Source organism: Hylobates moloch, unplaced genomic scaffold, assembly GCF_009828535.3.
Source record: "Hylobates moloch isolate HMO894 unplaced genomic scaffold, HMol_V3 SCAFFOLD_2, whole genome shotgun sequence".
Lineage (NCBI taxonomy): Eukaryota > Metazoa > Chordata > Mammalia > Primates > Hylobatidae > Hylobates > Hylobates moloch.
Window position 1 is genome coordinate 5,393,123 of NW_026652277.1, and position 26,570 is coordinate 5,419,692.

The 26,570-nt window shown below is 51.1% G+C and overlaps 1 protein-coding gene across 1 annotated transcript; it reads right to left on the minus strand.

Annotated features, from left to right (window-relative positions):
• Positions 1–387: 387 nt before the first annotated feature.
• Positions 388–25,777, minus strand: ASB13 (ankyrin repeat and SOCS box containing 13). The gene is made up of 6 exons (XM_032148150.2): positions 25,484–25,777; positions 11,937–12,124; positions 10,320–10,470; positions 8,044–8,178; positions 1,620–1,811; positions 388–676 (listed from the first exon to the last, which is right to left on the minus strand). The coding sequence occupies exons 1-6, from the start codon at positions 25,761–25,763 to the stop codon at positions 549–551; spliced, it is 1,074 nt and encodes a 357-aa protein (XP_032004041.1). The 5' UTR covers positions 25,764–25,777; the 3' UTR covers positions 388–548.
• Between the last annotated feature and the right edge of the window lie 793 nt (positions 25,778–26,570).

Sequence of the window (26,570 nt, forward strand, 5' to 3'; positions counted from 1 at the left end):
GCATCCACACAGCAGCCAGCAGAGCAGCAGTCCCAGGCCACATGCCAGGCCGACCTTCCGCGGGCCCAGCCATTCCCTATGAGCACCGAGGGCAGTCCTAGTGCCGACCCGGAGGTGGTGGCCTGCACCTGGGGCCTGTGCATCTGCGGCAGGCTGCCCAGGCGAGTGGGAATCAGCAACAATGCCCTGAGGCCCCAGATCTGCCAGGCCCTCTCTGCTCCCCACGCCATCTGTCCTGAGAGTGCCTTTGAGGACGGTCCATAAAAGAGGAAACCTGGACGGTTGGGCCCATGCCCACTGAGAGGGTGGGCTCCATAGAACAGCGCAGGGCCACACCCACAGTTGTGACCCGAGACGCAGGCCTTCCCAACACCTTGGGAACATTATCCAGGATCCAGGAGAGAAGCCTAAACAGGATCGCAGAAGGGACTCGAAGGAGCGTTGTTCTATCTACAGCAATGACGCTGCTTCAGAGGAACAGGCAGAGCCCTCACCCGGGCAATGCTGGGCACAATGGGGGCAGTCACGGTCCGGACCCCGCCTGCAGCTCAGCTGTAGGAGAGGTAATCAATGAGCCGGGGCGGGATGTTTAACTTGGCAATCTTCTCCAGCCCTCGGACGCCAGTGGCCTTCCTCAAGCTCACCCTGCAGAGCTGCGACAGAGTCAGAGGTGTCTCTGAAAAAGGGAGCAAGGAAGGACGTGAGGTTAATTTCAGGAAGGAGCACAACACCTGCAACCGAATACGAACCCAGAGGGAATCGGAAACGCCTCCCTTTCCCCTGGAACCGGGATGCGTCCTGCAGGCCTTCTCTGGAAGGACAGCCAGGAACCCGAGGAAGGGAGCCCAGGAAATGAAATTCGGGGCGTGATGTCCTTTGGGATTGCCTTTTGTGGGGTTTGGGGGTTTGTTTGGTTTTGAGGTTTTTTGTTTTTTTGTTTTTTGTTTTTGAGACAGAAAAAAAGCGACAGAGGCAAGAATCTCTTACTCTGTCACCCAGGCTGGAGTGCAGTGGCACAATCTCAGCCCACTGCAACCTCCGCCTCCTGCATTCAAGCAATTCTCCTGCCTCAACCTCCTGAGTAGCTGGGATTTCAGGCACCCACCACCATGCCCGCCTAATTTTTATATTTTTAGTAGAGATGGGGTTTCATCAAGTTGGCCAGGCTGGTTTCGGACTCCTGACCTCAGGTGATCTGCCCGCCTCAGCCTCCCAAAGTGCTGGGATTATAGGTGTGAGCCACCGTGCCTTTTCAAAACCATGGTTTTGTTTTTTTGAGCCACGGCATTATATTTCAGCACCCAAATTTGTCATTAAACTAATCTGCAGCTAGGAGGCTCATCTGTCAAATGTCCGGCACAGGAGGCACAGGTCTGGTGCCCTGGCAGGTGTCAGCCACAGCTTCTGCTGCTCCAGGCCACGGGACACAGGGAACCCAGGGAGAGCTGGGGCAACAGCACAAACAGCCCCCACAAAGTGCTTAAGGGTCTGTCCTAGTGCAGAGGACAGGAGCCAGGACTAACAGCCTAGCTCTCCGCAGAAGCCCACAGGGAGCCTGCACATCAGGGGTCCAGGCTGAAGGCTGGAGGGGATGGGGCGTGCTCGATGGGGCGCCTCACTTTCGTAGTACTCGAGGCACTTGGCGGGAGCGCTGCTGCTCCACGTGTAGTCAGAGGGCTTCTTCCCGCGGTTGTCCCGGGCGTAGATGTTGCCGCCAAACTCGATAAGCATCTCGATGAGGTCAACATTCTTGACCTTGGCCGCGTGGTGAAGGGCCGTCTCATGAAGCTTTGCCGCATTCACATTGGCCCCTGGAGGTCAAGAGTGCAGAAGAGATTTCACCAAGAAGAGAACTTGAAGTCAGGGGAACAATCACGTCCCTTTCTTCGCACACCACGGTGGCAGAAGCAATCCCCAACCACAAGACAAAATCAGGACAGACTCTACCATAGCTTTCAAAAATGTTTTTCAACATCCAAAAGCAGGAATTACTTATTGTCCCCACTCATGAGAAGAGAGATAAAGGTAGGCAGCAATAATAAAGAAAGAACTGGAAACAGAACCGAAAAGAAGAAAAATAAAACGAAAAACGTCCGAGTTAAACAACCGTTCTAATGCCCTATCAATCTGCCTTCAGGGGTCCTGAGATTTCTGGAAGCTCAAACCAGAGCCACTCAAGCACTCCCGCCTGGTCTCCAGCACAGACACACACTGCTTCTTCCTCTCGTGGGCGCAGGAGGGAGGCTCCAGAAATACTGGATGAATGAAAGAATGAATGTTCCTTCACAATGCATATTCTTTTACAAAAGGAAAACAGATAATGTACCCAAAACAGTAGGCAATTCAGAGAAGAGATTTAGCTTTGCACTCTTCAACTTTCTCACGATAAGAGCAGACATTCATCAAGCTCATTAAAAGTAAAAAAAAAATTTTTTTTTTTTTTTAAAAAGAGCAGACATTCAGAAAGATGCAAAGAATTAGTAGCTAAATATGGCTGGTTTGGGGTTTTTTTTTTGAGACAGAGTCTCACTCTGTTGCCCAGGCTGGAGTGCAGTGACCTGATCTCGGTTCACTGCAACCTCCACCTCCAGGGTTCAAGCGATTCTCCTGCCTCAGCCTCCCGAGTTGCTGGGATTACAGGTGCGCCACCATGCCCAGCTCATTTTTCTGTTTTTTGTAGAGACGGAGTTTCGCCATGTTGGCCAGGTTGGTCTCGAACTCCTGGCTACAGGCGTGAGCCACCACACCTGGTCAAATATGGCATTTTTCCACGCACTAAAAAAAGATTTTGATAAAAATATGATTTTTGTAACACATCATTCTTAGGGCACAGCCATCACTAATCCAATACAATGGAATCCCCCAGGGCTTCAGAATTCTTTTGAAAGAAAATGCCATTTTATTCGAAGTCTGTTCCTCAAGTAGCAAAGGAGGTTATAAGAGAAAACGAATAAAAGAGAAGTATTTTAAAGAAGCCAAGCAAATCGCCCAGCATCAGTAAAATAATCCGCCAAATGATAGATTCAAACCACAAACATAAAGTATCATCAAAAGTGGGATTTTAAAACAATCAGACCACTAGCGTGCCATCGCTTACCGACAATTTCAGAGGGTCAAAAGAGGAGCTGAGAGGTGGAACGCTATTACCTTGTCTAGTTCGTCTGCTCAAAAAGTATCCGAAAAATCCTGCTTTCTGCTTTAAAATATTTTAATCCCCTAAAAGCACATAAGAAGCATGCTCATAACAGCATTCGTGGAGGGATCCTAAGAATGCCCCAGCCCTCCGAAGTGATGACGTAAGTCAAGAAAGTTCTTTCCACTTCCCGCAGCCAAAACTCAGAAGTCAGGAGAGGAAAAAGATCTCTCAACTGGGAAAAATGCTAAATTACCTAGGTCCTGAATTTGGCAGAAATGTACTACAAAAAAATAATATTTAAAAGCAATAGATAAAAGAAATATTTCCCCACAATTCAACCTCTCTTTCACATAAGGGGTTTTCCTCCAGTACAATGTTGCAATCATAATACGAAGTAAATGTTAACACTAAACATACGCTTGTAATGAAAACAAATTGTACCATCCACAGAATCTAAAGTTCAAGTAGCTTTCTCTCATGTCATTAATTCTGGCAATACTTTTGCCAACTGGGAGAGAAAGAGATGGTCTCTATTTTAACAAAAGAAGAAAAACAGAGGAAGAGACCCAAGGGAGGCACAGCTACTCTCTCACGATCAGGGAGAAAACCATGGCTGGAAGCAGCTCTAAAAATCACGCTCCCTGCCACGCTCCACAGACGAGGCCTTGGCTGGGGCTCTTGCAGAGAGGCGGCCTTCCCAATGTACATCTTTTCAAAATGTGTGTTTGGCATCATTTGATTGGGTGGAAGGGAAGGAAGGTGAATAAGGAAGGAAATGAAATTGTGAATAAGGGATTGAAAGGAAACACCAGGCCAGGGGTGCAGGCAGCAACATGGATGGGTCCTGAACGTACAGCACTGAGTGAGTCAAGAAGAGAGTCAGAGATGAAACCCGATCAGCTATGTCCATTAAAAATATATGCCTCGGCCAGACACAGGGCTTACGCCTGTAATCTCAGCGCTTTGGGAAGCTGAGGCGAGCGGATCTCTTGGGCCCAGGAAATCGAGACCAGCCTGGGCAACAGAGTGAGACCCTCGCTCTACAAAAAAATTTAAAAATTATCCGGGCATGATAGCACACACCTGTGGTCCCACCTACTCTGGAGGCTGAGGTAGGAGGATCACTTGAGCCCGGGAGGTTGAGGCTGCAGCAAGCCATGATTGTACCACTGCACTCCAGCCTGGATGACAGAGTGAGGCCCATAGTGAGAGAGAGAACATATACAGGTACTCGTTGGAGGAAAACAGGGCCAGACACGGTGGCTCATGCCTGTAATCCCAGCACTTTGGGAGCCTGAGGCGGGCAGATCACCCGAGGTCAGGAGTTCAAGACCAGCCTAGCCAATATGGTGAAACTTCATCTCTACTAAAAATCCAAAAATTACCTGGGCATGGTGGTGCACATCTATAATCCCAGCCACTCAGGAGGCTGAGGCACGAGAATCGCTTGAACCAGGGAGATGGAGGCTGCAGTGAGCAGAGATCACACCACTGCACTCCGGCCTGGGTGACAGAAGGAGACTCTGTCTCAAAAAAAAAAAAAAGAAAGAAAGAAAGAAGGGAACAGATACAGAGGAAAGAAGGAAGAGAGAAAGAGGGCAGGAGAGGGAAAGAAAGTAACTTTGTGTGAAGCAAGGATGGTAACATTCCTTGAATTGAGAGGCATGAGGAAGACAGAGACAGAGAGACAGGGAGAGACAAAGACAAAGACGGGGAGCCAGGAACAACCAGAGAATTAAAAACTCTGAACTTCATGTTTCAGAGAAAAGGGGTCAACACAGCCGCATTACCAAAATCCTGCTTTCAACACAAAATAGGATTAAAGTGGATTCAGAGAACCCGTGGCCAGCGATGTGAAGGGACTGTCTAAGACCTTAGCACTCCAAGACTGGCACAATCCTGGAACATAAACACAAATAGCTCAACAGGTGCTTGTTGCAACAAGAGAAATTAAAAAAAAATTTAAATTTAAAAAATTATAATTAATTTTTTTTTAATTAAACAACAATTAAAAAAATTTTTTTTAAATTGTGCCAGGGCCAGTGCTAAGAACAAAGATGGAAGCACGACCGTCCTCAGGGAGCCGCTTCTGAACACTCCTGGCAGAGCTCAATATTCACTGTCAGCGATCAGATTAAAAATTACTTCACCATCATAACCAGACTTTCACCCTCCCCAGCCCTCCTCCTTTGCAAATACAGTCTGGTTCCTGGACTCGCCTCACTGCCTACAAAGAACAAGAACAATGGTCTCTACGTCCCCTGTGGGGTGCAACGTGGCTGCCCCACAGCTCAGCTCTCAAACCGCACACGAAAGCACCTGCACTCATGTGGGCCCCGACTGGTTCAATCCCTCTCCCCTCTCCGCAGTAACTGGTTCAAATGACCCAGGCTTGAGCCGATCAGAATTTGGCAAAGTTTGGGCAAAGGGACTGGGGAGGGGTGCAGGAAAAGGGACTTTCCGCTCCTCTGTTTTTCTAGAGACACGATCCCTGGCCTGCCTGTGGTTTCCTGAGGGATCTGCGACCTGACCCCAAAAGTTCAGAATCACTACTTTTAAAAAATCATTTTGCGAGGACGTAGGGGATGCTGTTGTTTCTCTCTTCTCTGTATGTTTGAAATTTTCCACGATGAAAAAATGGTTTCCAAGAAGATGATGAACCATCTGCTCTCACAAGGGGTACCAGAGGAGACCACCCAAGAGTAGGATGGGAATCAGGAATCCCGCGTGGAGCTGATGGCTGGACGCTACCCACAGCATCGAGCCAACACCAACAGTCACTGTGGGGAGGCTTCCCCAAGAAAGCCACGTTCACCTCTAACTCCCCAGAGGCATGCAAACTCCCGGGGAGAGCTGTGGGAACCCCGCTTTAGGGCGATGGTGGGCATCACAGCTGCCCCTTCCTTTCCAGCCCCCACCCCCGACTGTGCTGTCACCTGGTAATGTGGTGGGGGCAGGAGCAGACCTGACTTCAGCTCCAATGTGGGTCCCGCCTGCTCCAATCCCTCTCCCCTGACCACAGCAATTGGTTCTAATGACCCAGGCTTCAGCCCATCAGAATTTGGCAAAGTTTGGGCAAAGGGACTGGGGAGAGGGGTGTGAAAAGGGATTTTCCACTCCTCTGAAAGAGTCTCCAGAAGGCTTAAAACGGGAAACGTCTGGCGTGTAGGCCTGAAGCCACTGCAGCCCCGTGACCTTGCTCAGGGAAGCCGGAGGCTTAGGATGAAGCCAACACCGAGGAAAGCAGAATTGAAGTGTTCAAAGAAACTGAGGCTTGGGTGACACCACGGAACCTCCGGTCCAGCCGCCCCTAAACCTGCTCCGCATCTCAGCCCTGAAGTCACCTGAACTGGAAATGCCCGCCATTGTTTACCAGATAGAAGTGGCTTCCTGTTACTCGCAAAGGCGTGCAACTGACATGAAGGCCTAACTGATACAGAAAGGATGTTTGCTTTAAACACTAAGTTGATCCCTTTCCCTACAACCACACCAAACGGAACTAAAGTAAAAATGGAACTCATGTGTGCTGAGCTCATAAAGGCTTGATACGATTGCACCGCCCTGTGTTCATGGAAACGGATCCAGCTGCCAGAGGAGCGGCTCGGCTGGAAATGCTTACACCTGCTTCCAACGGAGACACTTTAAAGACAGTGTATAAAAAATTAAAGGTACCCCAACAACTATTCCTACACAAAATGAATCCTTTCCACTAAAAAGACTTAAAAGCGGCACATTAAAGTGAATAAGATTCTCCAGTAAAAAAAAACTACATATAACTAAGCTCAAATGGCTATCATTGGGGGGAATTAATGATCTTTCTGTTCCTGAACAGGTTTGTTCTTGTTGTTAAGAGAAGGGGTCTTGCTGTGTTTCCCAGGCTGGCTCAAACTCCTGGGCTCAAGCAATCCTCCCACCTCAGGCTCCCAAAGTGCTGAGACTACAGCTGTGAGCCACAGTGCCCAGCCATCCTGAACAGTTTTGTTTTTATCCTACACCACACCCAGAATTTGGATGAGATGATGAAACTAAAATTTTCCCTCAACAAAACATTTAAGTTGGGTTGATAAAAACCCTGTGCCGATAGTCACTTTGGCTAAAACTTTTGGTATAGACAGGTCCTGAGCCTAATCCTCGATTGGTTGGTCTTTTTGGTTTTGATTTTTTTCCCTCTGGGAATCTCGATCCTGAGTCTTTTCAAACACCTGACAATGGCCTGGATTCCAAATGCTCCATGTTCTCCTAAACGCTGCCGACTCCACTTCCCGTTACATCCCCTTCTCTCTTGGATTTAGGCAGCAACCTCACCAGGCAGCTGTGGGGACAGTGGCCTGTCATCTCTAGAAATAATCATTGGCATCTGTTGAGTACCTACTAGGACACACCAGGCACCAGGGAAACATCCCCAGTTCTCCCAGCAACCTGCAGCATAGATTCTTCCAGTGTTACAGATATGTAAACTGAGGCCCGAGGTCTCAGCTGGCAAGTAAGAGAGCCAGCCTCCAACCCTGGTCCCTCTGACTCCTCTACCCAGCTCTCCGCTACGCACAGTAAATAGCTGTTCAGGTAAATACCGGTGCAAGTAAACACCTGCTCAGGTGAACAGCCTTGCAAGTATATACCCATTCAGGCAAACTTCTCAGATACATCCGTAAATACCCACTCTGCAAGTAAACACCCACTCAGGCAAACACCCACGCAGGCAAACACCCACGCAGGCAAACACCCACGCAGGCAAACACCCACGCAGGCAAACACCCACGCAGGCAAACACCCACGCGGGCAAACACCCGCTCAGGTAAACACCCACGCGGGCAAACACCCACTCAGGCAAACACCCACGCAGGCAAACACCCACGCAGGCAAACACACACGCAGGCAAACACACACTCAGGCAAACACCCACTCACCTGCATTGAGCAGCACTTTGACACAGTCCAGATGCTCCCGGGCACAGGCAACGTGCAGAGGGGTCCCAAAATGGCAATCGTGTGCTTCCAGATTGGCCCCGACGTCAATAAGAAGCCTCACACATTCAGAACTCCCTTAAGATAAATGGAAAAGCGGGGGCAATGTCCTTGAATACGGACGTTGGAGACAACAAGCACACAGACGCGGCAGCTGCAGCAGCCTCCATCCCTGGTGCAGGGCAGGGAAGCCAGGCAGGCCTGCGTCCCAACCTAGGGAGGAGTTCATGACCCGCATGGCCCTCAGGAAGCCAGGACACGGCTCTGCGCCCCGATGAGGAGGGGAGGGCTCAAGGCAGTGGGAGAAACGGGCCTGGCTGGCCTCTTGCTGTGAGAACAGAAGACATGGGGCACCACCTAGAACGGGCCAGGGAAAACTCTCCGGCTGCCCCCTGCCCTGTATCTACCTTTGGCTGTCGGCGCTGAGCCCAGCCTCCCAGGAAACCCCCCAGACTTTCTTATGCAGGTCATCCTCCTGTGCCCCATGGCAGCCGCCTCTTCTGCCTCTTTTTATTTTTATTTTTATTTATTTATTTATTTTTTTAGACAGAGTCTCATTCTGTTGCCCAGGATGGAATGCAGTGGTTCGATCTCAGCTCACTACAACCTCCATCTCCCGGGTTAAAGTGATTCTCCCACCTCAGCCTCCCAAATAGCTGAAATTACAGGCGTGCACCACCACGCCTGACTAATTTTTTTGTATTTTTAGTAGAGACAGGGTTTCACCATGTTGGCCAGGCTGATCTCAAACTCCTGACCTCAGGTGATCCGCCCACCTCAGCCTCCCAAAGTGCTAGGATTACCAAAGGCATGAGCCACAGCGCCTGGCCTCTCCTGCCTCTTAAGTGGCTCCTCTTCCTGGGTCTGTAATGCGGATTTGGAGCGCAGTTCCAGGCCCCCCATCCTCCTGCCCCCGCACATTCCGTCTAGGCTCCATCCTTTCTGTTCACTCAATTACCTCTTCACTGTTGGCAGCTCCCTGATTTTCCCCACCAGCCTCATGCCCAGCCCCAGCCCCAGAGCCAGGTGCTGGCCGCCGGCCGGTGTCTCCCACTCTAGAGCCCTCTCCCTTTCCTGGGGTCCTTGCTCCTGACTCAAACCTGACTCATTTCTGACCTCTTGAGCCTCCCCTTCTTACCGAATTCTATGGATTCCTTCCCCAAACCTACCAAATGAACCCATCCCACTCCACCAGCCTACTCTGAGCCCTGGGCACCTTGATCCCAGCGATGGTCCCCAACTCATCCCTCTGCTTCCAGGAGACCCTGACCACGACTGCCACCTCCGTCTGTCTGCACATGGAGGGCCACTAAATGAACCCTCCACAAATTCTGTTTTCCTGACCCTCAACATCTGCTCAGAAACCTTCAAGAGCTCCCTGGAGCTGTCCCCATGGCCTGCAGACATGGAAAGACCTACGAGCAGGAATCAGGGGTGAGCCACATGCAGCCATGGCTCTGCCAGCACCGTGAAAGGGCACACACCCCATACCCTGCACCCCAGATGTGCAACCAAAGACAAAGGCCATGCTGGCCAGTCAAGATATAAGCCACAGTTTGCAACCTCTGCTCAAAAGAGTAGAATCCAAACTCCTTAGTCTGTCATTTATCTTCCCACCAGCTCATTTAGTCTCACCCTAAATTCCAGTCCTCTCTGCTCCACTGGGAGTTTCTGATGCAGTAAGATAGGACAAGGAATGTTCCCCATGCTCGGGGTGCCCTTTTATCTTCCCAGCATCTGCAATCTGCCCATTCTTGGGGGGCAGCTGAAGTCCCACCTGCTCCCTGAGCCTGCAGGACCAGCACTGTTTTGAGAGCACCACGCACAGCCTCCTGGCCCAGGCTGTTGGGACACGTTTCTCTGTCATCTCCCATCTCAATCAGGGGCCTGCAGAGCAAACTACAGCAAAGCCTAAATGAGCCTCTGCAGAGTCCCCCAGGCCCTGGTGCTAACGTGGAGAGGCCCAAGGAACCCCGGCTTGGACACAGAATCCTACCATAGAGTCACCCGCCCCAGCCCTGGACGAAGACCTCAAGGAGGGAAGCTTAGAATCTCTGCAGCTGAGCCACCAAGAGCCAGAAACAGACTCAGAACTCTCCTTCACCAGCCAAGGGCTCCCAATTCTGTCTACTCTGCTTCCTTCCCTAAGTCCCTTTAATCCCGGAAAGGAGGAAACTTCCAGAGCCCAGCTGGGCCAGCCCAGCCGTCTGCCAACTCACCGCTCATGCAGGCCTCGTGCAGGGGGGACGCTGTGTACAGGGGAGGGTTGACCTTGGCCCCGTAGGACAGCAAGAGCTTCACACACTCGATGCTGCCCGAGGCACACGCATCGCAGAGTGGGGTGCTGCCGTCGATGTTGCGAGCATCCACCTCACGGGAGGAAGAAAGAAACAAGTGTCAAAAGGCAGAGAAATGCCACGCAACCCGCTTTCCCATCCTGCTGCAGGTTCATCTTTGCTAAGATGCTTCTTGGAAGCACCGGTTTGCTTTGCTATTATGTGCTAGGCAAGGATACTGAAAGAGATAGCACGTGGCTGGGGAGCACCGACGGCCTCCTGAGTACAGAAGTCATCTCGTTCAGGATTCTTTTCTCTCAGGGCAGGATAAGCTCAGCAGCCCCCTCGCCACCCCTGCCCCAAACACCTACTAAGCACAGAGCAGGACAGGGGAACCCTAGGCTGCAAGCGGGGAAAGGCAGGCTTTAAAAATGAGTTCTAAAAACTCTAACCTCAACTGGGCACAGTGGCTCACACCTGCAACCCCAGCACTTTGGAAGGCGAGGAGGGAGGATCACTTGAGCTCAGGAGTTTGAGACCAGCCTGGGCAACATGGCGAAACCCTGTCTCTACAAAAAATACAAAAATTAGCTGGGTGGGGTGGCACGCACCTATAGTCCCAGCTACCTGGGAGGCTGAGGTGGAAGGATCACTTGAGTCAAGGAGGATGAGGTTGCAGTGAGCTATGATCATGCCACTGCATTCCAGCCTAGGCAACAGAGTAAGACCTTGTCTCAAAAAAAAAAAAAAAAAAAAAAAAAAACCACCATGGAAGGAATGCCTGAGACAGCTCACCACGCCTCCCCTAGTGAGAAAGTCAGAGGCCAGGAAAAAGGCAACTCCCCAAATTGGCAAATTGTATTTAACATTTGTCCAAATTCAAATTCTATTTGGGTACACACTGAAATGGGTTCCATTCCAAGCTTTTGGGAAGAGTAAACAGTACACCGTCTTCCCTTCTTCCCCACCCCTTGAACTCTGAGACCAGGTCCCTGTGTCCCTCATACATTGGCCAGGGGTGTGCAGGGCCAGTGTTTGCCAGCTCGGGAGAGCTGGCTGCCAATGTGCCAGGAATTCTGCTGACCAGAAACCCCCGATGGCTTAATACTAGCCAGGGTGGGAATATTTACACCAGGGAAAGCAGCAACACAGAGTTTTGTTTTTGTTCCTTTTTTCAGAGAGCTGGCTGGCCAGCATCCCACTGAGTTATCCTAAAGCCGGAACCGTGCTCGCTCTTTGGGCCCAAGCAGCAGCTCTGCACCCAGGCCTGGCCACCCCGGAGAGAGCCTGTATCTAGGCTGCGGCCAGCCTGCTGGCTCCTGCCCACCACACGGCTGGCACTCCCACCATCAATTTGCTCAGGCTGCCCTTTCTTCCACCACCGTGACCTCCTAACAGCCAGGTCCACGAGCACTTCTCAGCCATGGGCTTCCTGGTACCTGTGTGCAGTGGACACAGTGCAGCCCCCACCCTCCCCTCTTTCCCAAGTTCTCCTGAGTCAACCTCCTCCATTCTGGCAGCTGCAGCCAGTCTAGGGGTCTGCCCTGAAGGGCCACTCACCTGGGCCCCAGCCGCCAGCAGCAGCTGCACGCACCGCACCTGGCCCTGCAGACTGGCCGCGTGCAGGGGCGTGATGGAGTCCACGGTGACCTGGTTCACGCAGGCGCCGCTCTCGATCAGCTGTTGCAGCTGCAGGCTCTCACCCCGCTGGGCTGCCTCATGCACAGGGGTCCGCTCCACCCAGAAACCTGGAAAGGAAGGGGACCTCACGCTAAGACCCTGCCACTTCCATCCAGGACAAATGAGCACAGGGACCCAGGACTCCAGGGTCCCTGATGCCACCAAGGCACCATCCTTGATCATGCAACTGTCCCAGCACTTCTACAAAGATCCCTGAGCCACCCCCACTGCCTGAAGGCTAGAGTCCAAGCTCCTGGGCAAGGCTTACAAGGGGCTCCGTCCTGTGGACCCCGCTCACCTCCACGGTCCACCTCCCACCCCTGCCCCTGCATAAACCCATTCTGCAGGCACAGGTGCTCACCACTCCCCTGCAGTTCCACATCCTTCTCTGCTGACACGCCCACCTTTGCCCCCCTGCCAATTGTCCACTCTGCAATTTCCTGGTGAAACGTTTACATCCTCCAGGTGGGCCCAGGTAAAACAACTTCTCTGGGAAACACTTCCCACAATGCTCACACACACACGCTCAGACCCCTGCATTTACAGTGTCTCCTGCACTCCAGTGCCTTGAGAATCCATGTTTTAATTATTCCACTTTAGTGGCTTCCTCAGGCTTGTCTATATACAAAGTCATGTCATCTGCAAACAAAGATCGTTTAACTTCTTCCTTTCTAATGTGGATGCCATTTATTTATTTATTTATTTGTGAGACGGAGTCTCGCTCTGTCACCCAGGCTGGAGTGCAATGGTGTGATCTCAGCTCACTGCAACCTCCGCCTCCCAGATTCAAGCGATTCTCCTGCCTCAGCCTCCCAAGTAGCTGGGATTATAGGCACACACCATCATACCCAGCTAATTTTTCTATTTTTAGTAGAGATGGGGTTTCACCATACTGGCCAGGATGGTCTGGAACTCCTGACCTCAGGTGATCCACCCGCCTCAGCCTCCCAAAGTGCTGGGATTACAGGCGTGAGCCACCACGCCCAGCCCTTTTCTTTCTTTTTCTTGTTGAATTGCTCTGGCTAGGACTTGCAGTGCAATGCGGAACAGAAGGGGTGAGAGCCAACATCCTTGTCTTGTTTCTAGCCTCTAGTTTCTAGAGCATTTAGTCATTCACCTTTAAGGATGATGTTAACTAGGTTTTCTTTTATTTTCTTTCTTTTTTTTTTTTGTCTCAGTCAATCATAGTAATCCTATTTCCCATACAACATCCAAAGCAACTCTAGCTAAGGAGAGGTGAGGGAGAGCCTGCGAAGAGGCCTCCAAGCTTCTATACTCTGCTCACTCCCAAGAACGAGCTCCAGGGGAAGGCTGTCTCCCTTCCTTCTCTGGATGCTGCCTGGGTGTGAACTTGGACCTGCTGAGCCATCTGGCTACCTGCCTGAAGACAGGACCTACAGGAATGGCAAAGCTGGGAAAGGACTGGAACCTGCAGGACGAGTCAAGGACCATCAGGTGCTTGCAGCCAAGCCAATGGCCGGGCTTAGTCACGTTCCTTTATTGTCTAAACCAGGAGCAGACCTAGGACAGACCATAAACTCCCCAGATGCAGAAACCACGCATGCCTGTGTTTTCTCAGCACCCATCTCAGACACGGAGGAGTCTTCTAGACACTTTAAAATGTCATAAATGACAACAGTGCTGGATGAAAGCTGACATATCCTTATTGTCAACTCTCCGTCTTGGAGCAGACAAGATCACATCACACACCTCTTCTCAATCAACAGTTTCCTCTTACTATTCTGACATGTCCCTGAAAAACTTTCTACCACCTGGATCTTCCCCAGATCTTACTTTTACAAAGTGCAGCTGGGCTAGGTGTGGTGGCTCATGCCTGTAATCTCACCACTTTGGGAGGCTGAGGCGGGCGGATCACTTGAGGTCAGGAGTTTGAAACTAGCCTGGCCAACATGGTGAAACCCCGTCTCTACTAAAAATATATTTTTTTAATTACCTGGGCATGGTGGTGCACGCCTGTAATCCCAGCGACTTGGGAGGCTGAGGCAGGAGAATCGCTTGAACCCAGGAGGCGGAGGTTGCAGTGAGCCCAGATCACGGCACTGCACTATAGCCTGGGCAACAAGAGCGAAACTGTCTAAAAAAAAAAAAGAGTATCTGCATCGAATTTCCTCTGCGGGTGGGTAGCCTCATCAGTTAGTGTTGATGACTCTGCTCTTAGAGATCCCCACATTGCCACCCTCCCCCACCTCTGCCTCGGGCACTGAGTACAGGGTTAAGAGTTCCCTGGAGCCACAAGTGCTCAGAACTGCTTGGTGGAAACTCAGCTCAGCCTTTTATCAGCTTACCCAAAACACAACTTCCCTGAGTGTCAGTTTCTTTACCTGTAAGTTGCAATAACAATATTTTCTCTTCATAGGTGGACTATGAACATTCAGTGAATTGAAATAGGTAGATGCACTTAAAGGGTGGGGCCTGGCACTGAATCAGTGCTCAATAAACATTGTCTGTTTGTAGTATTTTTGCCTCCAGTTGTACCTATCTGTCTTGCCCACAGCCAAAGAGCTCAGGTGACCTTATGTCAGTGGAAGTGGGGACTAGGGAGAACTGAACCACAAAGGAAGATTCAATCCCCACAAAATGTCAAAGTCAAGCTTGTGGAGGTGGCCCTCAGCCCCACCAGTAGTAATGAACAGTAACCCACTGCCCTCCTGGGGTTAGTGAGAAGTGGCTTAGTGTCACTTTAAAATCAATCCGCGGGGAGCAAAATCTCAAGGGTAGAAGGAGAGGCTGCCACTTGAAGAAGAAGAGGAAGGCAGGGTGAGGCCTAGCTCTTGCAGCAAAAAAGGAAAGTGCATCTCAGGAGCCACCTAAGCCGGGAAGGCGCATTCCCGACGTGCCTGCATTCACAAGATGTCCAGGTGGATTTAGCATCTTCCACTGCCACACACAAAGATGACTAAGATGCAGCAATAGGCAGCTCACAGTCACGGACCAGGGAATAAATGGCAGATAACTCACAACATGACAACTGCGATCATGTCTGGTGACGGGGACTCAGAAGCAAGAGCCCCGGTGCCCGGGGATGGCCAGGGAAGGTCACAGAGGCCGCAGAACTGCAGCCGGGTCTATCTCAGGCACCACTTATTCACCTCTGTACCCCAGCACCTGGCACTGTCCACGAAGATTCTGGTATCCACATGGTTGCTCAGTAAGTGAGTGGATGAGTAAATGAATGGAAGGAGTTACTAAAACGAATTGAAAAGTCCGACTGGGCAAGGTGGTTCACGTCTGTAATCCCAGCACTTTGGGAGGCCAAGGCAGGCGGATCACGAGGTCAGGAGTTCCAGACCAGCCTGGCCAACATGGTGACACCCCATCTCTACTAAAAATACAAAAAATTAGCCAGGCATGGTGGCACGTGCCTGTAATCCCAGCTACTCAGGAGGCTGAGGCAGCAGAATCGCTTGAACCCAGGAGGCAGAGGTTGCAGTGAGCTGAGATCGCGCCATTGCATTCCAGCCTGGGCAACCAAGCGAGACTCTGTCTCCAGAAAAAAAAAAAAGTCTGTAGCAGTGAAACAGCAAAATAACTAACATTTTTGTCTGAGGGGACTTTATCCATTCTTACACAGAGGCTAGGATAATTTTACAGCATTGAGATCATATGCAAAAAGCGCAAATGTGTAGTTTTGAAATTAACTCTGGGATTAGAAGGAAAGCGTGTAAACAACTAGCTATGTTTTGTTAAAGATTTACAGGAGCACTGCGACCTGATCAAGGACAAAGACATTCCCAACCTCCTAGGACCCTTGCTGGTGCCCAGATGTCACTGGTCCTTGGTTACCTCTTGATCCCAACAGCCTCCTCTTCCCACTCTCCTTAACATAATTAAGAACCCGAAACCTGTACTGACTTAGATGGCACTTTAGACACTTGTCTACCATCTTCCTGGTTTGCTGGCTCTCCAGATAATCCTGCCACCAACTCTTGTCTCTCGTGTTTGGCTTTTGAGCAAGCAGCCAAATCTGGGTTCAGTTACAACTAGACATAAAATTTTTAAAAGAAAATCTAATTTTATTTCTCTGCATCACCAGTCTACAAAGGAAATGCAACTTATTTCTAGTGAATCACGTCAGCTGCTGTAGTCTTACCAGCAGCAGTGAAGGGCAAAAATTAGCAGCAGACATGATAAGAAAAAAAGAAAAAAGAAACTTCCGTGCATCAAAGGGCACAATCAGAGTGAAATGGTAACCCACAGAATGGGAGAAAATATTTACAAGTCATTATCTGATAAGGGGTTAGTCCAGAATATATAAAGAACTCCTGCAACTCAAAAACAAAAAGACAAATAACCAGGTTTAAAAATGGGCAAACGAGTTGAACAGACATTTCTCTAAACAGGATACACAGAGCAACGAACATAAAAAAAAGGTATTCAGTGTCACTAATCATTAAAGAAATGCAAATCAAAACCACAATGAGATACTACCTCACACCTGTTAGGATTATCAAAACAACCAAATACGTGTTGGCGAGAATGTGGAGAAAGTGATACTCTTGTGCACTGATGATGGGAATATAAAATGGTCCAGCCACTGTGGAAGACTGTATGGCAGTTCCTAAAAAATGAAACACAGGATATCATATGATCCAGCAACTCCACTGCTGGGCATATCTCCAGAAGAATTGAAAGCAGGGTCTTGAAGAGAGACTCATTTGTACACCCACATTCATAGCAGCATTATTCTCAATAATCCAAGCGTCCAGTGGAATATTATTCAGGAATGAAGGAAATCCCGTCCCATGCTACAACACGGATGAACCTTGAGGACATCATGCTGAGTCAAACAAGCCATTTCTAGGCCAGACACGCTGGCTCACACCTGTAATCCCAGCACTTTGGGAGGCCGGGGCGGGCAGATCACTTGAGGTCAGGAGTTCAAGACCAGCACGGCCAACATGGGGAAACCCCATCTCTACTAAGAATATAAAAGTTAGCCAGGCATGGTGGCTGTAATCCACGGTGCGTCAGTAGTGCTAGCTACTCAGAGGCTGAGGCACGAGAATCGCATGAACCCAGAAGACAGAGGTTGCAGTGAGCTGAGATCGCGCCACTGCACTCCAGCCTGGGTGACAGAGCAAGACTCTGTCTCAAAAATAAATAAATAAACAAATAAATATGCCATTGCTGGCCAGGTGCAGTCGCTCACACCTGTAATCCCAGCACTTTGGGAGGCCGAGGCGGGCAATATGGTGAAACCCCATCTCTACTAAAATTACAAAAATTAGCCGGGCATGGTGGTCCATGCCTGTAATCCCAGCTACTCGGGAGGCTGAGGCAGGAGAATCACTTGGACCCGGGAGATGGAGGTTGCAGTGAGCCAAAATTGTGCCCTTGCACTACGGCCTGGGTGACTCTGTCTGGAAAAAAAATAATAATAAATAAGCCATTTCTAAAAAGCCAAATACTGTATGATTCCACTTATGTGAGGTCCCTCGAGTAGTCAAATTCATGGAGATGGAAAGTAGAAAGGTAGTTGCCAGGGGCTGCGGGGAGGGGAAACGGGGAGTTAGTGTTTCATGGGGACAGAATTTCAGTTTTACAGGATGAAAAATTCTAGAGCTCTATTACACAAAAATGTGAATGTACTCAACCCTACTGAAATGGACACTTGAAATGGCTAAGGTGGTAACTTCTGTTCTCTGTGCTCTTTACTACAATTAAAAATAGAGGAAAAAAATTTTTTTAAGTAACCAGAAGCTGGAGGACCTAGAGCATGGGGGGACTGTCACCCGCAGGCTATCCTCACAGGAGATTTACAGTGGGGAAGGGAGGGATAGAAGGCCAGAGGACAGCAGGTGCCTGGGGTGTACCTCGTCACCTTTCCTGACACCCCCAAACCAGCGATGGCCCTTCCAGGGGGCAAAGAGACCCGCTTTCTGCATAAAGATCAGCCCCCAGCACCCACCACCACAGAGCAATGTGACTCAGCCCTGCAATGGTAGGGTCAATACCCCAGGTGAAAAGAATCGGGAAGGACAGCTCGTGGTCACGGACCTTAAATGGATGAGGAGTGAGTGCAGGAAGTGTTGTCTGTTAGTGAATGGACCGGCCGGGATGGATTGCAGGCTGCTTCCAGCCCCTGTGCCAGGCTCCCTGTGGTGGCGAGACGCCCCCTCCCCAATTCCCGCACCCTCTCCCTTGGCAGAGCACCGCCTTGGAAACCCGAGACTCCACGCTGCGCTGGCAGGTTCCCTCAGGGACTCACGTTCTGTCCCTAAATCCCACCCAATGCTGCCACATAATAGGTCTCCCGTTGCCCCCTCCCTAATGCAGATGATTGACAAGCCAGTCTGACAGGGCCTGCTCACAAGGGCTCCCTCCTCCAGGGTAGAATCCAGGCGAGGTACAAGGCCCACCACCACGCAGTCACAGGCCCTGTCCCCAGGCTCCCCGCCATGCACACAGCCGTGTCCAGTGACACCAAACTCTACCGATTCACACAGAGTCCAGTGGCTGCAAGTCCCATGCTTTGTGTCTGCTGTTCCTTCCCTTGCCCGGAAAGCCCTTCTCAGCCCCATTCCCCCCCTCGCTTCCGGCTGAAATTCCTCGACGGAGGGAACGCCTGCTCCTTCAGGAAGCCTCCCGAGCTTGCAGCCCACCCCCCGCCACGCCATCTCCACACTATCACCGCACCACCAGCTGACCAGCATTCTTCCTTCCCTGGGCCTTCCCTAAGGTCATCCCCTGTCACCTTGGGGATAGTACCACAGCTAGCCAGCCTCCCCACACAGGCTGCTCGTGCAGGTATCTGAATGAAGAAGCACTCCCCAGACGCATCTTCCCCTGCCAGACTGAACTCGGACCCCTGCCGCTGGGTTCTGTCCCCTGCTCCACTTTCCAGCCCAGGACAGTGGCCTGAGACCTAACATGACGCTCGCACACTCTGGCCAGGTGGGGGCTCGTGCATCCACTAAATGAAGAACTTGTGTTGCAACAAGAGCCAAGGCTGCAGCCCTGGTGACTCATGATCCAGTCCTGATGGCTGGATTCTACCCACCTCCTCCTCTGCTTCAGGTCAGGGTCACAGTGATACACACACAGCCCCTCCTGTTTACCTGCCGCCTGCAGGCCCGAGCTCATGAATAGCCAGGCAAAAACCTTTGCCCTGAAAACTGGAGTTTCACAGACGTCATCTATGTATCTACTGCAGACTACGGCAGACGTCACCTTGAGAAGGAATGACACATGCTTCAGAACACTCCCTCCACTCTTCCACCCACGACACGACCTTACTGACTAGGACTGTGTGCCAGGTGTGGACCTTTTTGGACCCCAGCTCCTCTTCCCCTCTCTTGTCCCTCTGCTGGGGCCCCGACACTCTCCCATCTGAGGCCGTGCCCTGCCCCAGGACTGACCTGTCCTTTGAGATTAGGAAGCCCTGGCTGAACAGGTCAAGTGGCTCAGGGTCAGCCTACCCTCAGGGAGCAGACTCTACAGGGGCAAGCTGCAGGAACTGCCCCGCTCGTGAGTTTAAAGCCCGCCTCACAGCTTACCCTCTCCAAGCCTCGGCCTCCTCTCTCCTCAAATGGGTGCTGTGAAGACAAGAAAATCATGCCTGGCCACCTGTAAATGCTCTGAGTAACAGGCAGTGTAATGGCTCCAGGATCACTGCTGTCATTATTACCCACCAGTCCTGTGGGGAGGGCAGGTGCGGGTTCTACCATCTCATCCTTGTTCCATAGCAAGCCCCCCCATCTTGCATTCCAGCTCCAGTAACTCGATCCTTACCTAAGTCGGGTGACTGACTGAGTCTCTGCCCAATTTTTCTGCTCAGTTCCTGGGCCCTCTGAGACCAGAGCCCCTCCATCCCTTCTTGCCTGGTAAGCCACCCAGCAGTGTGCCGGGCCATCTCACCACCGCTGGCTGCTGCACAGCCAGGTTCTGCTGGCCGGAGACCACCAGCAGCTTGAAACCAGCCAGGGTGTGAGTATTTAGACCAGGGAAAGCAGCAAAGCAGACTTTTATTTTTGTTTCTTTTTCTTTATTTTCCCCCCCAGGCAGCTGGTTTCCCAGTATCTCCTCAGTCATCCCAGAGCCACAGCCCCGCTCGTTGGGCCCAAGTGGCAGCTCTGTGCCCAGGCCCGGCCACCCCCTAGACAGCCTGTGTCTAGTCGGCGGCTGGCCTGCTGGCCCCTGCACACTGCAGCGCTGGGCACCTCCAGAGCCCATCCTCCACACTGCCCTGCCTGCACCCACACTGGCGGGCCTCACTTGACCCTCACAGGGACTGCAACCATAAATGCAGCGGAGCCACTTGCCCCCAACCCCGCCCCACCGAGCCTGGGGCCTCTCCAGGGTCAGGGCCCACTTCAACAAAGAGCATTCTCAAATGCCACCAGGGACACCTTCCAGACAAAGCTGATCCAGTAGCATGCTGGCTCTGAATCCAGGTCAAATACCCAAGATGCACCTTTTTTCCTATTTTGTTTTCTTATTATTTATTTATTTATTTTTGAGACAGAGTCTCGCTCTGTCACCCAGGCTGAAGTGCAGTGGTGTGATCAGGGCTCACCGCAGCCTCAACCTCCTAGGTTCAAGTGATCCTCCCACCTCAGCCTCCCAAGTAGCTGGGACTACAGGCCCATACACCACCACCACACCGGATAATTTTTGTATTTTCTGTAGAGACAGGGCTTCACCATGTTGCCCAGGCTGGTCTCAAACTCCTGGGTTCAAGTGATCCTCCCGCCTCGGCCTCCCTAAGTGCTGGGATTACAGGCATGAGCCCCTCGCCCAGCCCACAATGCACTCTTAAATGTTGCTGGAGTCAGAAATTTTGTTCAGAGTAAATTACCAAGGGGAGTCTGGGGTCCTGGCTGCGGAAATGTCGTTTCTGCGTCAAAAACAACCTGCAGCCTCTGGAAGAAGCCCTCCCTGCAAAACCCCAGTAAGCATTCTTGAAACGGTGAGGACGGGCCCTCCACCCTGACCCACCCATAAGGCCGTGCTGGGGCGGGCAAGCACACACTCGGGGAACCCACCCTGGAAGAACCAAGGCAGGCACCGGAAGCCCCCAGGGAGGGTTTTTTGATGCTGCTCTCAATGGGCTCATCCTCAGCTCTCAGGGAAAAGTCAAGAGTCCTGAGTGACATAGCCCCCCAGGGTCCCAGAAAGCTAAGGATTCATGAACACATGCTGACTGTTAGAACTGAAAAGGCCTTAGAAATGCTGGACGATGGGCCAGGCGCGGTGGCTCATGCCTGTAATCCCAGCACTTCGGGAGGCTGAGGCACGCAGATCACCTGAGATCAGGAGCTCGAGATCAGCCTGGCCAACATGGTGAAACCCCATCTCTACCAAAAATACAAAAATTAGTTGGGTGTGGTGGCACGCGCCTGTAATCCCAGTAATAATCCCAGCTACTCAGGAGGCTGAGACAGGAGAATGGCTTGAACCAGGAAGTGGAGACTGCAGTGAGCTGAGATCGTGCCACTGCACTCCAGCCTGGGCGACAGACTGAGACTCTGTTGAGAGGAGAGGAGAGGAGAGGAGAGGAGAGGAGAGGGGAGGGGAGGGGGGGGAGGGGAGGGGAGGGGAGGAGATGAGATGAGATCCTAGATGATTAACACTCCCAGAAAAAGCCAAATGTAGCATCCATTCATCTCTGCCTGCTGTCCAAACCACACAGAAGTGATAGTAAGGGAATAAAAGTGGGGGCTAAATCCACAAAGACAAAGAGACCACAGAGGAAAAGAGAAGTGAAGGATCTCATGGTGACAACTAAAGACAGTCTACGTGACAACTCCAGCACAAAGAGGGTGCCTAACACATGGCACTTATCATTATCACCAAATTTTAATAGTGCAGCCCAAATTTCAGTTTTAGTGTCCTTGAAACCCAAGGAAAAAAAATACTGATCTTTCTTTTTCCACGTAGAAACTCCCACTTACAAGTCTGGGCTCAGTGTTTTGTTGCTACGGTGATATTTTTCAACCATGTCGTTTTAAATGTTTTCATTATGAATCCCCAAAATATAGTTTGTCGGTAAACTTGAGGTCAAACAGCAGACTGATTTTAAGATGTGTTCAATGCAGCAAAAATGCCAGTATTTGCCTTCTTAGAGGGACAAAATGGTCAAAACTCAATAAGAGTGGAGAAAAGAAAGGGAAAGAATAAATGAAGGCAGAAGACAAGAAGAAAAGAGGTGAAAATAGGTGGGCTAAGGAATAAAGGAACTGGGAGAAAGGACCGAAGGTGTCAGGAGAGCTTGAGGAATAACAGGCATTTCCTTCCACCGGCATGACGCTAAAACCACGCTGGATTCGCTGCATTATCCTTCAATGTCTCCTCCCCTGACTCCCTCATCACTCACCCAATTACCTGCTACCCCGACTCCTCCCTTGCCCCTGGTCCACCCCAAAAGGCTATGGCCCAGGGAGCATGGGGAGGGTCCCCCAATCCCAATCCCACCCTCAAGGCACTGTGGGAGCTCAGGCCCTGACTCAGGACCCCTGAGCTCTGATCCCGCATCTTCCCCATCTCAGTTAAGGGATCTGAGGGACACTTTTCACCCTAAATCACCTAAGCCTCAGTTTCCTTAGGATAGCAGGCAATGTCTCCCAGGGCTGCCATGTCGAGAAGGAGGATAGAGGTACTGTTTTGCCCATAAACATGCTTCCTAAGCCTTTGTAACTTGCTAATTTCCTCTGATACTTCCATTGGCCCTAAATAGGCTTTTCTGGTGTGTCAACAGGCCCTCTTTGAATTCCTATTTTAGGATAAAATAGCCTCCCACTCCAAGTAACTCTCTACCCTTTAGAAACGCCCTGGACTGCTACCCTAGTGGATTCTCCCTCTCCCCCCCCGACACTGAAATCAAGAGTGATACAGCTGTGTTTCTGATTAAACACGGAGGATCTTCTCTGCCCCTCCGCAAAGATCTCACTCAACTGAGAGTACCTGTGTGGGGAGACATAAATCCATATAAACAAGTAGAAAACAAACAGGCTGAGGAGTGATTTCCAGACCATTGGGGGAGCTGGAGAGCAGGCTGGTGCAGCGGATAACCAGGATAGAGAAGGCGGGCTTGGCACCCGGGGTGGGGACCAGCAAAGAGCAGGGAATCTGAACTACCCTTGGGAGGGCACTGAACACAAAGGGATATGCAAATCCCCATAAACAACAGGAAGACACCCCCTGCCCCACCCCCACCCTGGTTTCCCAGAGCAGCAGCAGGCAGAGCTGGGAGACCCAAGGCTGCAGGGGACACGTCTCCAAACACTGAACCAGGAGAGAGAGAACACAGGACTCGTCGCTTACCTGAGGGGCCTAAGAAGACTGTCTGGGGATAAATTAGGGATTAGGCATGGAGAACACCGAACCCACAGGTAAACAAAAAGAATACCCACCATGTCCAAGAAAAGCAAGACGTTACACAAAAAGAGAAACATAGTCCCCACATAGCAAGTGACTCAGCTGCAATATTCACATAGTCACAATAATGTCAACACTGAAATCTGATTTAAACAAAAACAATTCTACTGGAGGACCCTGGGGGAAACGTACAGGGGAGTGGGGGAGCAGCCAGTAGGTAAGAGGTTCATCTCCCGCAGAAGGACATCCATAGGGAATGCAGAATTTATTTATTTATTTATTTTATTTATTTATTTTTGAGACAGAGTCTCACTCTGTCGCCCAGGCTGGAGTGCAATGGCATGATCTCAGCTCGCTACAACCTCTGCCTCCCAGGTTCAAGTGATTCTCCTGCCTCAGCCTCCCAAGTAGCTGAGATTACAGGCGCCCGCCACTTTGCTTGGCTAATTTTTGTATTTTTATTTATTTATTTTGAGACAGAGTTTCGCTCTTGTCACCCAGGCTGGAGTGCAATGGCCCAATCTCGGCTCACTGCAACCTCTGCCTCCCAGGTCTGAGTGATTCTCCTGCCTCAGTCTCCCAAGTAGCTGAAACTACAGGCACCTGCCACAATGCTCGGCTAATTTTTGTATTTTTAGTAGAGAGGGGGTTTCGCCATGTTGGCCAGGCTGGTCTCGAACTCCTGACCTCAAGTGATCCACCTGCCTCGGCCTCCCAAAGTGCTGGCATTACAGGCACAAGAGACTGCGCAACAGCCCAAAACCTAAATGTTTTGGTCGGGGTACACCACACATCCAGAATTTGAGGTCAGAATGTTAAAACTGGCTACAGCTCCTACGGTTCGCCTGTAGTGCTGCTGGAATGGCAATATTGTTTTGGATCCAACACATTCAGCTTATTCATTACACTGGGAATAAAAAACATCAGCAGAACTTATTTGGGGAGAAATATATTAAATAAAAAATGACAATGTCAAAAATACCAGTGAACCTCAAAAGTTGCGGATTCATTAGTTTAAAATGTGCCTTTCTTCTACAGATGCCTTCCATAACAAACGATGCAGAAGACATGCTCAGAAGTGATGCCATGAACAGAAATATTAAAATACGTGTTTAAATAAGCTTCCGTCGTTAGCTATTCACTGCTTAGTCAATTAAGCTAATCAAATGCAGATCACAGTGTCGGGGTCAAAGTCTTGTGCTTGCCTGGACTGGAATGCCAAGTAAAAACACATGCCAATATTAGATACCTCTGATCATGTCAAAGGTGGTTATTTTGCAAAGTCAATTAAAATATCTTTTCCTGGCTATGACTGCAACTTCCTCTTCAGCTAAATCTACCCTTAAGACTTCTCCCTCTTACGTTCACTACTGTTTTTACCAGGATGAATATGCCTTAGATTTTTTTTTTCAGGCTTTCATAGTGCTTCCGTCGTTCATTTCAGTGACCATATTACTGCTTCATAGGCAGCAAAAAAATGTGCTTCCCCAAAGAGTGTCCTTCCCTCAAATCCATTTCATTTGTAGGCTGCTCGGATGGTAAAGTAGGCTGCGTGTAGAACTGGGATCTCACTTTTCGGAGTGTGCCGCGGTGCCCCAAAGCCACCTTCACTGGAGCGGACTCGGGGTCACGCGGACACCTCTGCAGGATGCTCGGACACTGCGCCACGGCCTCACCCGCGCCAGTGGAGGGGGGTTTAACTCTTACCGTGGGCTCGCGCCTGGCTGCTCCGAGAGGGAGCACCGTGGGCGTTTCCCAGGCTCTCCCCCGCCACTGGGCAACGGCTCCGCACGCGCCCCGCACCTTCCCCAGGGCGCGCGGCGCTCGGTGGGCTTGCGGTTGCGAGCCCCACGGACTGCAGCCACGCAGTGCGCTGGCCTGGGACAAGGCACCAGACATGACAGCCCGTCTGGGATGCGCAGCACCACTGGGACCCTGCTGTCACCGCAGCCCACCCCGCCAAACGCCCCCACCCATGGAGCCAGCGCGGGGCGCGCCACCACCTCCCCGGCGCAGGCCATCGGATACACGGCCGGCCCCAGGAGCCGGCGCGGCTGCCTCGCCCTGACCTCCGCGGCGCCCGCACGTACCCACGTCGCCCAGGAAGCAGCCGTCCGCCGCCCGGGGCTCCATGCGGCTCACCGGCGGCCGCGCGGCGACTCTGGGTGCTGGGACCTGGGCCCGGCCGCGCGGGGCCGCTGGGCGGGGCCAGTCTGCGCTGGGCCGCGCGTCGTCCCGAGGCGACCGAGCCGGGAGTTGTAGTTCCCGCCGCCTTGGCGAGGTTCCCGGAGGCGCTGTCCCTGCGTTCCGACTCCGCTGTCGCTGCCACCCCGCTTCTTCCGTCGCGCGGAGGAGTGTGTGTGCTTGCATCTGCAAACCGTGCGTCCCGTGCACAGAATGCGTCCCGTGCAAAACGTGTCCTGTGCACTTGTCCTACGCAAACGTGTGTGTCCGTGTGCAAAACATGCATCCTGTGCATATGTCCTGTGCAAAACATGCGTCCGTGTGTAAACATGTATCCATTGCAAGCATGCTTCCCTGTGTCCCTTTGCAAAGCATGGATATGTGTTTCCATGTGCAAAACACGTGTCCTGTACAAAACATGCATCCTGTGCATGTGTCCTGTGCAAGCGTTTGCAAAACATGTGTCCATGTGTAAACATGTATGTATTGCAAACGTGTCCTGTGCAAGCATGTGTCTGTGTCCACGTGCAAAGCATGCGTCTAGCTTCCAGAGTTCACTTGCATTGTACTGTTGCTGATGGTGCTCCAGAGTACTCGAGTTCCCCCATGCTTTAACTTTCAAGAACCACTTCCCACCAGAGCCGGTGTCCATAATCACTGTTTCTTTGATTTTTCAAGATAATAATTTCAAATCGTTCAAATCGATTTTTTAATGCCTTTTCTTTACGGGTGGTTTTTAATCCAATGTTCCCCTAAGCCGCTTAGCAAATGGAAGCTGGGGCACAACCTAGCAGAAATGAAAAACCTGTTTCCTGTTTCCCGAATAATACCCAGTCAGCAATTGAGTAAGGGATTTTTATTTTATTTATTTATTTTTGCAAAGCACCTTCCCAAGTTTAGAAGGTTTAAACTTGTCAAAGTTCACTGTAGCCCTGTCAGGAGATTCGTCACTCACCTGACCTGTACTGAACCTCCATGCAGAAGTTAGTTTGA

Coding starts and splice junctions, on each gene's coding strand:
- ASB13 (XM_032148150.2), bottom strand. CDS start 25,763: ATGCAAGCACACACACTCCTCCGCGCGACGGAAGAAGCGGGGTGGCAG. Junction 1,812..8,043: donor CAAAGTGCTGCTCAATGCAG/GTGAGTGGGTGT, acceptor CTTGACCTCCAG/GGGCCAATGTGAATGCGGCA. Junction 677..1,619: donor GTGCCTCGAGTACTACGAAA/GTGAGGCGCCCC, acceptor TCCCTTTTTCAG/AGACACCTCTGACTCTGTCG.